The sequence below is a fragment of the Parus major genome, chromosome 3, assembly GCF_001522545.3.
Source record: "Parus major isolate Abel chromosome 3, Parus_major1.1, whole genome shotgun sequence".
In the NCBI taxonomy this organism is placed as follows: domain Eukaryota; kingdom Metazoa; phylum Chordata; class Aves; order Passeriformes; family Paridae; genus Parus; species Parus major.
Window position 1 is genome coordinate 31,679,819 of NC_031770.1, and position 16,108 is coordinate 31,695,926.

General features: G+C 40.0%; 1 protein-coding gene across 1 annotated transcript in view; it reads right to left on the reverse strand.

Moving 5' to 3' along the window:
- The window catches only part of KIF26B (kinesin family member 26B), a 278,295-nt gene that overhangs the window by 189,174 nt on the left and 73,013 nt on the right, over positions 1 to 16,108 (reverse strand). The window contains exon 3 of the mRNA XM_015623243.3: positions 3,135 to 3,668. Within this exon, the coding sequence (XP_015478729.1) occupies positions 3,135 to 3,668 (534 nt within the window). The remainder of the gene's footprint in view (positions 1 to 3,134; positions 3,669 to 16,108) is intronic.

Below are 16,108 nucleotides of genomic sequence, written 5' to 3' on the forward strand. Positions count from 1 at the left end.
TGCCTCTGATTCCTGTTTTTTTAAAAAAACCTACCACCAAATTTGATCCAGCCCCCTTTGAGTCAGGCCTAGGGGACATCACTGATCTACAGAACCAGATTTTTGTTTCTTTTTCAAGGAGTGCCTAAATAGAGAATCACATAAAACAGGGACAGTGGGGACTGATGGGGTCATCTACACCGTCTCCTAATTTACAGGTCAGATCAGTTTTGCCTAAAAAATTCTTACCAGCTATTCCTCTGATATTCTTAGGAGATTCAATTCACTAGTTCCATAATGCATCCATGAAATTACTAGAAACTTTTTACATCTGACATACACTGCCAGTCAATTCTGGTACACTTCCATTTTCTCAGATTTTAAACATATAATACATTACTAAACCTGGTAAAATTCCCATTTTTTTTACTTACTCCTCATTGGAAAGTGCTCTTTCTGCAAAATTAATTGAATAGTGGCATTCCATTTACGACTTGTCCTAAACTACTGCAGCAGTTAAACCTTACAATATCACAACACTCCCTTTTATATTCACTTATTTTTATCCTTTTTCTACTGGAACTGAAACAACTGTAGTAATTAACTGCCCACAACAATTTTAGGCAGTCTGGAAGGGAAGATGATAAAAAAGTAGTAACATCCTACAATTTACAACTGTAGGAATAATTTTTGGTGCTTAAAATTGCAGTGAGTCAATTCTGAGCCACAGAATGTCACTTTCAAACTAAAGTTTTCTCTTTTTTTGATGATACTTTAGGGAAGACATCACACTCAGTTTTCAAGGTACTCAACCATTTCTTTCAAGTTATCTAGACTGTCTAACAGAAGCTGATTTACAATGGGAGGTGTCTACCACAGGTGCCATTAAGTCTAGAGCCATGAGACTGACTTCTCCCTAGACATCTATTTAACAAGATTATGATGTGGAAGGGTACTACTCTTCTCTGAAGTGAAGTGCAAGGCTTTTTATCCCAAGAAATCATTTTCTACTCCTCTTAGCTAAAGCACAATGAAGTTTTTCTAAGCTTTATTATTAAGGTAAGGCAAGAAAATTTAATTAATACATATACATTCACAAGTAAGTAGGCTACCATCACTTTTTTTTAATCGCCTCCAAATCAAGAAGGGTTCTAATTAACATGAGATACCAGATTGATCTTCCTTGTGCTCCTCCTCAGCAGTTTTGCAAATGTTAGTGCATAACAAAAACGTATTTACATGGGACAGAGATGTAAATGTTCTGAAGATGTATAGCAAGTAAAATTGGTTTCTGCACACAAAACAGAAAAACAGAAGAGCTTGCATCTTACCAATATTTGAAATTACAAACAAATTACTCTTCAAAGTTTTTCTTCTTACTTGACTTATTCTCACCCTAATACAGATACTAGGCAAACAAACACTAAAATCGTTTCAGTGTGCTTAAAGACAAAAGCTATTGTTATTATTTCTCAGCTGGAGAATTAAATGGCAACTTGAGTATAGTGAGAATTTTAACATTTGCAAGGAGAATCTTAAAGAAAAAGTTGAAACTTACAATCAACATATTCTAACACAAACAAGCATTGATAGGCTCACTTGGGATTTTTCTTTTTTGTTCATAATTTTCTGTTTATTTTGCTGTTAGTTTGGGCTTTTCATTGGGTTTTGTGTTGGCTTTGAGATTCTTTTGGTTGAGGGGTGTCTTGAGAGCAGACAATCTTTTCTATTTCAAAGTTATTGAAAGTCGAGGGTAGGGAAGAGTCCTGAATTTAACTGGAGCCAAATTAAAGAATCAGTCTAGATAATTATGAATATCAGATTCTTCTTAGTGAATATTTTTAAGACAAAATTAATCATCAAGGAAATGCAAGCATTATAAAAAGTAACCAAAACTCACAGCTTCAAAGAACATGAACCTAAAAGACTGTGAATGCAATAAAATGGAACTAATTTTCCCAATACAAATAACAGTTATTCAGATTTGTTAAGGCGCATTCTTTGTTTAGTTTTTTTTTCCTTACCTGAAACATAGATCACATTTTTTTTCTTAGATCAAAACTATGATCACAGACTGACCTACCCAAATACGATTCAAGTTCACTAGAGCATGAATCCACAGAAACAAAGTCACATATTTTCCAGATAAAATAACTGTACTTCATTTCTAGTTTTACCTAGTTCACTTTGGTGCATGACAATATCTTAATGCTTATGAATAACATAGCAGTTTTTTTCTGGCTGTAATATCAGTCATACTAGTAAAAGTTAAATATTAATTTAGGGATTTATCTTGCAATATGTTCATAATTTAGTAGAATGACTGATTTCCAAAGTTATTCATGTGCCTAAGGAAGCCAACAGGGACATTTGTGAGAACATGTAAAGAACAGGCTTCTGTCCCAATCTGCAAATTGAGTACTCTAAAAATCCCACCAGCTGCAGTTAAGTGTGTCAGAGAGCACACCGCCTGTCACACAAAAAAGCTTCTTCTTCTGTGCCCTCTGGTGTGAGTTCTACAGGTACTTACAGGTGTACTAGAAAACAACAAACCAAAGAAGAGGAAAAGAACACGTTGAAAAGTACATGAAAATCTCCCAGAACTGCTAGAACCTGGAGATTACTGGACCTATTGAACCCACTGGCATCAAAAATGTAGGCAGCTTAAAACATGTCAAAGAAGTTAGTGCCTCCTATATGTACTCAAATGATCATACACACAGAGGATGGAATAAAAGATCATCCAGATCCTTCCTGAATACCAGCTCAGAAATCACTGGTACGCTAGTGCCACTTTGCACTTGTGGCTCCCAGCTGTTGCTCCATCTGAGTATTCTGAGGGAAAGTGAATGAGGACTGTGTGGGCAATAATTGAAAATACTGTATGATTTGTTGTCTGCCATTAAAAACAAGAGCTCAGTTCTGCTATTAGTAACAGCTGAATTAATAGAAGGTATTCTCATCAATAGTGCTTTTGATCTGTGTCTCCCCCAACTCAATCCCCTATCAGGGAGACAGTGATTTACAACACTCCTTATTCTAGTGCTCACTTGCACAGGCAGCTCAACTCCTACCCCATAGGAGCAGTGTTAGTATGCCCATGCCAGCTTCAATGGGAAGGAAACAAGTACATTCTGTTATTTGAAAACACTTACTTGGTAGGGATAGAGAGTGACTCCATTTGTTCTTGACAAAGACCAGGTGCCGTCAAGGTACTGGTGGGCCTGGATAGCCACAGAGTTCAGAACATTACCATTGCTGGGGCTGGTGGCCATTTGAAAGCTGACCTTGGCTTGGTGTCCAGGAGAGCCATTTTTTTTCTCCACCCCATTTCCAATTCCTAAACTGTTGGGCTTTCCACTGTGTTTGTTGGCAACAAAGCCTGTATAATTAGATGGAGCATAAGGAGCAGGCACGTATGCCCAGTCCCTGGGCTGCAGGCTGCCCATATGCCGGGGACTCACCAACGTGGGGACATTGGAGAGAGGTGGGGGAGAGCCTGGTGAGGCATCGTAATGTTCTGAGTTGGCAGCTTGCTCCAAGGTTAGCACCATCTGAATGGCCTCCTGCTTCAGCTGGTTCAGGTGCGTGGCACAAACATCACATCTGCTGTCTTTCTCATTCCACGCCTTACGGATGGTATTGGGAACTTGGAGCTTCTCGTGAATCAACGAAGAGAAACCTGGGTCCTAAAAATCAAACAGAGAAGGGTAAGAGGAGGAAAGGAGAGAAATGTTTAACCATAGTCACCACAGTGAAACATTATTACTGCATTTCAAAAGCAAATTTATGAGATAAGCTTAGAATGTAAACAAAGGCCATTAGATATAGTCAACACACGCCAGCAGCAGAGCTGAACAAAACTAAGAAACTAGATCGTGTTGGAAAGGAAAAATTCTTTTACTGATAAGTGGCAAATATTATAATTCCACTGCAAGCTTCAATGCATGGCAGAGAAAAGGAATTAACCTGCTTCACACCACTGCACCTAATTTCTGGCTTGAATGAAATCTGCTCTTAGTTATACAGGTGAGATTAAGAGCAACTCCACTATAGCCAGTGGACTTGTAGCAAGGTTCACAAATCCATCTATTCACCAACATCAGCTTTTGGTATTTAGAAAACCCAGGACTTACTCTGCAACTAAAATTTAATATTTCAAAGACAGCAGTAAAAAAAAAAAAAAAAAAAAAAAAAACAACACATTAAAAAGTACCACCACTTTCTCAAAAATCCTTTCCAGAATTCAAAACAGATGGGTAGCTGATCAACTGAATTACCAAGAATACACTTTTCAGCCAGAAAAGAAAAAAACGAATGAAAACAAACCACTTTTTTTTTTTGTTAATGAAAGTTCTAGCACTATTTTGGGTATCTGATGATAACATAAAACAAAGTAACAATTTTCTTTAAAAAATACAACATGTATAGAGTTAATAATCTGTAAAGAATTATTTTCTTCTATGAAAGCATAGTTCTGATGCAAAACCACATAATCTGGTTTAAGGCCTCTTGTCTTACAGCCTTACCTCATGTTCATATTTGAACATCAGTGGTGCTACCCACAGGGCAATATGCACCCTGTTCTACCATCACTGAAGTGCAAATTGTGAAGCCAGACAGCAATCTTAAAGCAGGCTTGTCACAAAACTTGCCTGGTTCTTACAGTATCACACAGTTTTAGAAATTCACAGCAATGATGTGCACATTGCACAGAGCAAAAAGTGACAGTTATTTGACGGAAATATTTCTTGGAATTTTCACACCACATTTCTGCAGTTTTGCAGATCAGGCAGGACAGACTTCACCTGCCCCTCCCTAATTTTTAGAGACTTACTGGTGGATTTTTTTATGAGTAGTCAAAAAGTTTTAAAATCAAGAGTATCAGAATCCTTTTCATCTTTGTAGTTTCAACAGCTTTAGCAGAAAAATCAGACATGAGGATGCATGTGTGAGGGAAAAAGCACCACAAGTAGACAGCACTCTTATAAGTAATTAAGTAATTTGATGAACCCCACACATCGAGATACACAAATTTCATGTCTTGATACTTTGCTTGTGCTGGGAAAGTGGGTAGGGGGTATAATATAGGGAGGGAGAGAATTCATTGGTAGAGGGTCATATTCATTATGATCCGTCTTTATTATAGACTCAAGCATTTTATTTTCACTGTTTAACTACCGTGAACAGCTCCTCAGCATGCAGTGATTAATTGATTCATAAATCACGGTGCCTCTTTATGCACAGCAGCAAAAGAGCAGTTCCAGCCACAGAAGCCCAGGAGAGTCATATAAGCTGATGGGAAACAACAGGAGGTTGAGGTCTGATCAAGCCTCAAGCTGGTCATTTCTATTCTATGCACAAAGAGGGTCAGAGCATCAAAGTGTGTCAGGAAGGAGGAACTGGATTCTGCACCAACCCTTCCCCCTTAACCTTTGGGAAAGGGACTGGTGGAAATCAGGGAGAAAAAACAGGATGCAAAATATGTCAAATCACATTTTCCATCCCAGACCATAACTAGGTCAACAGATCACATCAGATACAGGCATCCACTCCATGATGCCAGGTGTGCCAGGAAATGATTCTCTATTTTCCCCATAATGGACTAGGCAAAGCTGACTATATAGCTGAAGTGAGGTAGGAGTCTTCTTTTCAGGCTGCTCCATGTCAGTGAAGAAAAAATCCTTGCCAGCTCTTCCTTCAACTAGCAAGTGCCACAGAGGTGGTTGCTGTTCTTTGAAAATTAACTTCCCTAAAGCAACTGGGCTTGGACCCAAGTAATTATACACAACATTCAGACCCAGCAGCATTTGGAACATGGAAATTCCAGGATACTACGATAAATATTCCAAGGAAATAAAGCCTTCTCTAACGTAAGCAAATGTCAGCATGATATAAATATTCAAGTAGCACACCAACTTTAAAGAGTGCTGGACAGCAGTGAATTCGGCTTCATCTCAGTGTTAAAACAAACATCAGCTCATTCTGTGATACAACAATAAACAGAGAGAGAGAGAGACAGAGAGGGAGGGAGGGACAGAAGAAGGCAGACTGCTCCTCCTCAGGAGCAGAAAGAAGAAACAGGCACAACCTGAACTGATTACTCCCAAGGTTGGTCCTACTCATCTATAATAATCTACTAAATAGATAGTTCAATATTGGATCCATGTCCAGGATATGACATAGAGAAGTCTATGGGACAGCAAATAAATGTGGATAAACTCAGCTTCCAGGAGGACATTAAGTCACATTTTGTTCCCAAAACAAAACTAATAGAACCTAGAGAGTTTACTTTCTTATTCTGCACTAGGCAGCCCTACCATGATTTCACAGAAGTGGCTGACAGCCTAACAACATATTCAGCAGGGAAGAGGCCAAAGCTGAACAATCTCTACACCCTTGCTCGAAGAGCAGAAACACAACACTTGTTGTTTCAGTATTTCATCTGTAAGCAATTGTCTGCACACATTTCCCCAGGAATGCTTATTAGTTCAATAACCAATATCTTGTCCTATACAAAAGTGACAAGCAAGCCTCACTGGATAAGCACTTTGAGCCAGCTGTACAGAGAAGCAGGAGTTGAAAAAGATTATAGACTCTAGTGAAACATGTGAAACACACTCCCTGGCATAGGAGCAGATTTGCTTGTGAAGTCTGAGGTTGACACTGGAAATACCACTTATAATTTGGCACTCATTTCCAGTCCTGATGGAACAAAGCATAGTGACACTGAAAACTGAAACATAACTTAAAAAAATCACAAGAGAGTTTGCTTTGAGTTCAGGGCAAAGGTTCGTGATGGCTTCTCTTCTTGCTGCAATGGTTCACCCAGCTTCAGTATAAACAGCATTTCTGTAAACTCTTACTCCTATAATAAACAAATGAAGGCATGTAAGAGGTCTGAAAGCTTCAAGAGATCAGCCACAACACAGACCATTGCATAAAAGCACAAGGCAAGCTGTAAACTAAAGAGCGCACACTGAGCTATTCTGCAAGAAGCCTTTTCACATTACCTTTGAGTTCTCAAGGTCAAGTAAACACCAAGATAGTAACTAATCTCCCAACTTTGTTCCTGAACTAAAAACCCACTTAGGAAAGAAAGAAGATGGAAGGAAATTTTATGTGTTAGAGACCTATCATAGGTGAGCTGAGGAATTCTTGTTTTACTCAGTGAAAACATACACAGAGAACAGGCACTAGTTAAGAAACACTGAAGTACACAGACAGTTCTACCAGGGTAAATGCAGTCCTGACTTCATGGGGGAGAAGGAACTGCATGATAGGGTAATGCAGAAGCATCCTCCAACTCTTTCATACCCCTTCATAAATCTGTACCTTGCTGTACAGTTCACAGTGTTCTAACTCCATCATTAGAAAAGCAGAGGACAAAGTGAATAATCCTCTCCTTCCTGCCACCCAGCTTAGAGACTACCTTCCTCAAGACAGAAAGCAAACAACCACTTCCAGCATGAAGCACCCTCTGTTTCATACATACATTTACACAAAGCTCACAAGGAGGTACAATGAAAGCAGGATGAGCTCAGCTGATGGACACAGAGACAGGCAAGAAATAAGATGAACAATCTGCACTTTTACATGTTACACGGAACCTAGTTGGTCATAGATGCATATACAAATACCTCATATACATTCTATTCTTGTGCAAGCATACAGCAGGCAGATACTAATATATGTCATATTCACTAAGATTTCATACATAACTGTATTTTATTTGGTCAATGACAGCCTACGCAAGCTAGACATGGTAGCCTTATGTCATTACCTCAGAGAAAATTCAAATATACAATGGACCTCAAGACCTTCTTGAAAAAATTGTGTCCTTCAACACCAATATTACTCACTGCTCTTTACAGAAAGACAAAACAGTCAATACTAACTAAATTACAAAGACCAGCTTCTGCTTGAAGATGCTCACAGAAGACTCATGGAGTTTTTATGTTTCTGAAAGTGTCCATGCCAAAATGACTGCCAGTATGTAATCAATTATGCAAGGTAAGAGGAGAGGTAGGGGAAAGCAATGATCAAAATTTTCCCAGGAAAGAGTGTGTTTTCCAGATTCTCAGAGTCCCCAGGCAGAAAGAAACTTTAGTAGAAGGGAAGCTTCACCCTGATAAAAAAACCCATGTTATTCCATGACTGCACAAACATCTCTGCTCTAAACACAATCCTGTTAGTCCATAGTTGGTCTCTATTTAGGAAAAAAGGAGGGGAAAAAAGAAAGGAGGAAAAAAAAATATCTTCCCATTCTTCTTTCTCTCTTCAGGATGTATTTTCCAGCTCAATAAAGAGATTATATTTGTAATTTACTTTTCAGAGGCACTGAGGCAATTTTCCAAGTGACTCTGCATCCTAACTTAAACATATCCTATCATCTTCTAGGCTACTTTTGAGAAATTTTCTGTTTGCAGCATTCCAGAGCCCCAACAGTTGAAAAAGCACTCCTCACCATTACAATGGCACCACTTCTGTTAAAGCAAAAGTTCAAATATACTGAAGTCAATGGGAGGTTTTCATCAAATAAGCACGACAGGATACACGCTATGACTCTAAATTAGCAGCACTGCACCATCAAACTGAGCTGGGAGCCCTTGGATAAAAATCAGTTCACTTCAGTCAGTAAAGACTGAATCATCTGAATTAAGTTGGCAGGAACTCTGCCTGCACAAGCAGTTTTCTGATAAGTAAAAGCCAAGGTTTCCCATGAGCAAGACCAAGGGGGCCGCAAGGTAACCTCCCTTGTTCTACAGCTCTGTACACAGCAACTGACACATTCTCTGGGCAAGACCACACTCCTTACCCTCCCTGCCACAGAAGTCACCCATCACACCCAACACGGCATCCTCAAATAAGCCATCCATTATCGCTCCCAGCTGAGTGAACAAAACCATCTCCTCTGCTAGAGAAGAACATATTTCACTCTCTTCCTTCTGAAACTCTCTCCTTTCCCTAGCAGGAACATCCCGCACTGTTACTCCACGTTGGGGACAGTAGAGACAGTGGTCATAAGGAAAGCATAGTGGAATAAGAAAGAGCCTTTTTACATTAGCCTGTTTCCAGAAAGCCCTTGTAAAAGCACTGTCTTACCAACTGCAATAAAAACCTCACTAGTATTATTATGCCCCACCTCTTCAACTATTACCATTCTTGCCTGTTGAACATTCTGCTGCTGACTTGAGCCTTTCGTTTCAAAAAGGCAATGAGAATACACCCTGTCCTACAGTCAGTATCTCCAAAACACATCTGTGAGACAGGTTCTTTTCAGAAAGAGGAGGAACTCAAAAATGAAATCTTAATCCTGTCTAGTGTAGCCCTCACAACATTAGTATTTTGAGGTGTTTTTCTTGAGCTGGCACATACAACTGACATTTGGACTTCTATAATTTAACACTTGTCAGTATTAACCAGCCATTCTGCAGCCAGAAAAATGGGTTCCTTTGGTTTAGGCTGTTTTCTTATCTGAAAGAGACAGAAAGTCTGAGCAGAGCTCACGTTACATACTCAGAGCAGCAGGAAGCAGAAGAGAGAAAACCCTGGGAAAATAGGAGGATTAAAAATGGGACAAAAAAAGGAGGAGAAAAAAACAAAAAAGTGTTTTCTAATTGCTCCACAGACTGGCTCATGGCTCTGCTGATGGATCAGCACTGACGGACTTACAGCTGTACACATCTGGCACACAGGTGTTTGTGTTAGCATTTGATAGCTAGACAGCAGCCAGATTTTTAATTGGGTTGGGAGGAAGAGATGAAACAGCAGCAGGAAAATCTAAATACACATTCAGTGGTGCAAATCCAAGTCTTGACCAAAGAGCTCTGCTATGCAATTGTCTAGAGCTCTGCTAAATCTCTGGCCACAGCATAACAGGGTCTCCTGGAGGGAAGATTCTTCAGCAGTTATGTGGCAGACAAACCCAGCTGTTGCTGAAAGGGCAGCATTTGTCAGCACCCTTTTGGTAGAACCAAGAACAGAAAAACTCAGATTTGCAGAAACCTCAACCCTTACACTGGAAAAAGCAGCAGCTCTGTTCTCCCTTGCTTGCATTCTACTTTCCTGACTAGATAATGAAAGACTGCATTTGCTTTCTTAGCCACCAGAGCACACTATGAGCTTGTGCTCAACTGATTGTTCACCTTGACCCCCTGGTGCATCATTGCTATAAGCAATTTAGTGTCATGCATGGAGCCCAGATGTACTTCAGATGCATTTTTGCTCAGGTTTCCAGTCACCTCACAGAAGTCAGTGTCTATTGCTGCCTCTTCACTGAGCTGAGGTCCAGCTACCAATTTGACCCAGCATCAGGATTAGATGCTTTCATAAGCTTATAAACTGTTAGCCTTATCAAATAAATCACTCCCCACCATAGTGGCAGATATGATAGCTTTTTGCCATAAAATCCCTCTGATGCTATTCACAAAGATGTCGTTCTGTGTAGTTCATATCCTTTTTACCCACCCTTTCAAACTCATCTGAGATAAGCATAAAGCATGACTGACCTACGACTACATGGCCCAGACATGCTAAAATACTGAAATAACGTTAGTTTTTCTTTGATCCTTTTATACCTCCCCATTATTAGAAGCCTTGATAAACATCTAATCAACAGATCACTTGAACCTCTTTGAGTAACCAGGCTACAGTAGCAATTCTCATTCTGACACACCCCAAAATTTTCAAAGTTTAGCTTGCTGTTCCTGAAGGAAAGCATTAGAGTTCTTTAACAAATGCCAGCACTGAGCCACTATTGACACAGTAACCAGTGACTTCTGGAAAAGCTGTCATACCTGAAGAGAGGTAACTAAATAACACAAATGAGAAGGTCAGGCCAGTATTTGTGACACCTATATGCTTACTGTTCCCTGATTTAAGAGAGGTTTGTGGCAAGCTAAAACCACTTCTAACTGCTTTTCAAACATAAGAATCCTTTCTTTTAAGCAAACAATCATTAGAAAGATTACTGTGGGGTTTATTTAATGATTTAGCAATCTCAAAAGAACTATTCAATATGTAAAATTTAGTAAACAAATTACTCAGCTTCAGCCCATCTACAATTGAAAGGCATCAGAGAACCAAAAACTTTTGCTCCTCTTCAGCTAACTTTTGTATCCTGCCTTTTTAAACCATTTCTGCAGCTCCCTCTTATGCTTTTCTCTCCTCTCTGAGAAGCATTATTATGTTGAAATTGCATGCAAGACCACTGTTTTGGAAGGGAAGAAATAACCAAAAAACAGGGAAAGGTCAATAGATTGATACAGTTGTTGGAGGCTTATACAACGGGTAAAGAATTTTGCCTTTGTAAAACTTCCTTTTCATTTTGGGTTACTGCGGTCCTCTGTTTAATTCACCTGACTTTTGTAAAGAATTTTACCATTTCGTCCACTTCATACTGAGCTTCCAATGAGGTGCAGCAAAGCTGCCTTTGATACATCTTGAATATGCTCTCCTCAAGCAACATTCATTCAGGTTCTCTTTTCTCGTTTCTTTTCTTCTGCCATCAGATTTCTGCCCACCTCAGCTTGACTGGAGAGGAGCTGGGAACATCAAGGATGTGAACTGATTAGAGTATTGCAAGTCTTAGTACAGAACTAATCATGGGCAGTTAAAACCTGAAGAGTTGCATTTTAATAGGGCCATTTGAAATTCACACTTTCAACTGATCTTCTTTCATGTCCTTGAATATAAAAACACCAAGCAACCCAAGAAATCTTAATCTTAGCAAGCAGAAGAAAATTTCTGCCCACTTTATTCAAATCAGATGGAGCTTATCTGCATGCCATCTAGGAAATGAGAATGAATATTGTTCCTAACCACTAGGAAAGGAGACCACAAAGACAACCTCACAGTAACGATGAAGCCTCTCCCATGCACATTCACAGTCAGAAGCAAATGAAAAACTGAAATGTATTTGCCTCTTCTCTATGTTTCAACTTTGCATTACATAGATAACATTGCTAAGAATATGCAATTTGGAAATAGGAATGGGTCTCCTCTCTGCACTGGTTCTCAAATCCTTGTACATTCAGAGCATTCCAATCTGTACACAAGCCTGCTCCTACCACTCAGTGGCAGTCACATCTCACACTAGTATTGTTGTCTGGGGACTTCCATCAGCTTTTTATCTCAATTGATCTATACATGCATCTCAATACTCAAGGAGCTATTACAAGCCTTTTTTGGAAGTTAGTTCCTTCACATGAATGCACCCAGGATCAAGTAAGTAGGCACTGAGAAATCTGGAGGAGACCTTGAGATGCTGAGAACTGTCCTAAATGACTGCACAATCCTTTAGACTACAGAAGAAAAAGACAAAATATCTACCTGAAGCTGATGGTGAGACTGGAAGGGGATGAAGGATGGAGAAAGAAGAAATCAAGGCAATGACCTTTGAAAGAATTTTTTTCTCCTAATTTCTGACATAAGCAATTTGAAGGTCTATTAATGGGATGAACAATTGCTGACCTAGAAAGAAGATCACAACCTTCGTATTAATGAGTTGTATGCCACCCTGCTTTCCCAAAAGACTTTATGCTTTATTTTGCATGGACAGAAGTTGCATAAGAGCATCCTGTAAGCAACACTGAGGTTCGACACCACCTGTTTGAAGCATTCTCCTCAACACATACCAGGCCTGCAGCAGGCTGCTGCTTTAAGTAGTGGCCGTGTACCAGGTATTGACAGTCACTTGCTCCACAGGCAGTCAAGTCCCCTGCTGCCTAGCCATAGAGGGTCTCACAGTCTCGCTGCCATCTGGTAAATCCCCCCTCAACAACATTTGGCTTGTTATTATCATCTCCTTCTCACCCCAAGCCATTCACCCAGAGAAAGGCTGTTATGCTTCCTTCTGCATCAGGACTCTGCAAACTTTCAACTAGTCCAAAATCAAACTACCTTTCAGTGACTCAGCCTCTTGGAAATCCCCTTTTTACCTCAGAGAGGGAAAAGCACCAGCACCATCCTGTTCCTTTCCTGCCAGCAATACAATGGCCATGCTCCCTTCCTGGTTTACACAGACTTTTCGAGTCCAGCCTCAGGCTCACCAGGTTTATCAGTTGCACAGCTCCCAGATGCAGCAGATACCCTTCAACCTTTCTCCTGCCCCTCTGCTGTGACAACCCACCTCACTCTGCACACTAATCCCAGCTCAGGTTAATTAACACCATACTTACCACTTAGGGTGTGCATAATATTATTTGTTATTTTTTATTAACACTTGGGTTTGTTTTTATTAATACTGTGAACTGAGAAAAGAAAAATCCCAGTGCAACCCAGTGAAATTTAATTCTAACAGTTTTATACTATCTCAGTGTGAGTAATGTTTGCTTGTGAAAGCTTCTCAGCTTTGATGTAACACCAGACAGTAACCAGATATATTGTATTTATAGGTGTTCCATTAGCACAGTTATATTAAGAGCTTGTTAATGATCTAGTTATCAAGTTGTCTAATTATGGTTTTGCTTAATTACTTTTGTGCACATGAAATCACTTTTAACTACTGCCTGTGATCCCTAAACACGTAAAATAAGTGTAACATATCAAAAACTTCTCTTTGGAAGTGATATTTATATATGCATGTACACTTTTTTCACTTCTGATCTCAACATATTTTACAGGTTTCTCATGTACAATAGTTGAGATATATTGATACCATTTTTGTGCTTGCAAAAAATATTACAGACATATTAAAAAAAACCCAAAAATGCACCAGAAAAGTTAACATCTACCTTTGAAGGTGTTACATGGCTCGAACTTCCATGCAGCCAAATCTAAAAGCATTAGAGCAACCATGAAAGAACATCTATTTTACCTAGGATACAGGGGAAGAAGCAGGAGCAAACCTCAGCTTTTCAGCTAGGAACAATTTCATGAGCAAAGTTGTTTGCAGATTTCCACTCCAGTTGCAAAATCAGCTTACATTTTATTAGCACAGTATAAATATTTGTGATATGCAAAGGGGAAGAAAGAGAAGAAAACCGAAATCCTGAAGAAACTCATGAAAGTAACACAAATCTGAACTACTCTCAGAGCAAACTGAGTAACTCTGTCATGACTCCCCTTACATACAGCATGAAGACAAACTGCCGTGCACAGAACACCTTTTCTCAAGCCTTGGGGTAGTTGCACTGCTTAGCCATACCAACATACACAACAAAAAGTGTGTTATGACACACAGCCTTTTTTTTTCTTCAGTCTACTGCAAACATACCTGCTACATTTCATTACACTATGTCAGTGTGTAGCTTTCTACCCAAACTATAAACTCACGTGTATACTTCAGCATATGCTTCAGTTCCAATTCAGCAGACTCTGCCTGCATCTGCTGAGGCAGGAATAGCACAGGTTTTGGTATTTTGTGCCAAGAGTAGGTGATAGAGTCTGGCTTTGAAGGGCTGGTGAGTGCAGGAAGATGTGTGGGGAAGACAAGAAGCTGAGGTCAAGATGGAAGCTGTCGGGCTGCTGAGTGTGGCTTTACGTGACAAGAAGAGAGCTCCAACTCCACTCACCATGGCTTTTGCAGAACCTGCTTTTGGCTGCTTTTGTGCCAAGAGATCCAGAAGGCACCTACTACACCAGCACTGACTCAAGCGGACACAGCTTGCATGCGTGATATAAGGTTGCCCTGAGGGAAGGTACCAGCTCGGGTCCAGAGGCTGATGGGCTACTTGGCTGCCAGGCATCTGGTGATGAGGGTATAGAAGAAACTTCAATGAATCTGAAGCCAGCTGAAGTTGGTATAGAGCACAATATGATCCTGTGGGCCACAGTCAACGCCCTGAGAGCACTGCTGCTTCTGAGCACACACAGCCATAAGCAAGCAACATGGTCTAACATTTACCACTGTGCTTCTCCAGGCTGGTAAATGCTCTATTTGAATGCATATCTTTACAGACAGATTAATGGAGCTTTGGAGTACAGCTAATAACCGTCTGTTGTTGTCACCTATTAAAAAATAGAATAACACAAACTCAAAAAGTAGACATTGTTTCAGTGCAGAACTATTGGGTTTGTTCAAAATTACTCACACTGTGAAACCCCAGGCTGTCACAGCCTGTATCACATCCTCTGCACCCTCACAAAGTCCCAAACAATTTAAATGTTGAAGGATGCAACAGGGCTCAGCTGGAAAGAGTTCTCACCAAGGTCTCAATGAAAGCATTCACAGCTGAAGGAGGCCAAGCACTCCCCTCCCCACATCCATTCACTGTGAACAGAAGCCTCAAGCCCTTGCTGAGGGTCCACAGGGGACAGGCACATAATGAGCCCTCGCTGCCAAACAGCTCAGTGTTGCCGGCCCCCCATGACACCAATCTACAAGTGTGGGCTAAAAACATGTCTAACCCATTCCCACCACAGCTCACGTTCTGTCCTGATTAAGCTGACTGCTGACAAGCCCATGAGGGGATCAGCCTCTTGACTTGTGTGGTCTGATGAAGGCTAAGATTACAAATCTTTTTCCAAATAGTCCCCAAGTGAGGTACACACACACACACCAAAAAAAAAAAAAAAAAAAAGGGGGTGGGGGTAAACTTCCCGTAGATGCTGGTAACATTAGCCAGTCTTAAACAAAAATACAAAGCACCTCAGGTTACAGTTTCAGATGAAAGGCTCTCTAACCAGTGAGGAGGTGCATGGATTTCCAACTTTTGTAAAGATTAAAAGACACTGATCATGACTTCAGACTAATACAGGACTTCTTGTGCACCCAGTCACAGCATTATCAATAGGGAAATGGGAATTACATCTGAATGAACAAAACTAATAGATCTAGAAACAATCACTGCCACTATGACACTGCTCTTCCCTCTCCCCAAGGGCACCTCCCACAATCTACAGAGTAACCCTCTAAATCAAGTTCCAGGTTTCTCCACTACTGATTCAGGTCTTAGATTCAGAAATCAAATCAAATTTAAGAAAATCTAGACATACCTTATGAAATAAAAATCATTTACAATCAGCAGAGTAACCTAATGGCCTTTTAAAGCACTTTCTATGAATTTCAGCAACCACTGATTAAGTAAATACATTTTAAAATCTACATACATGCATAATTCATGCAACCTGGGAAAAAAAATCTGATTTTTGTTATTTATTGACAGACAAACTGACATCTGGATTT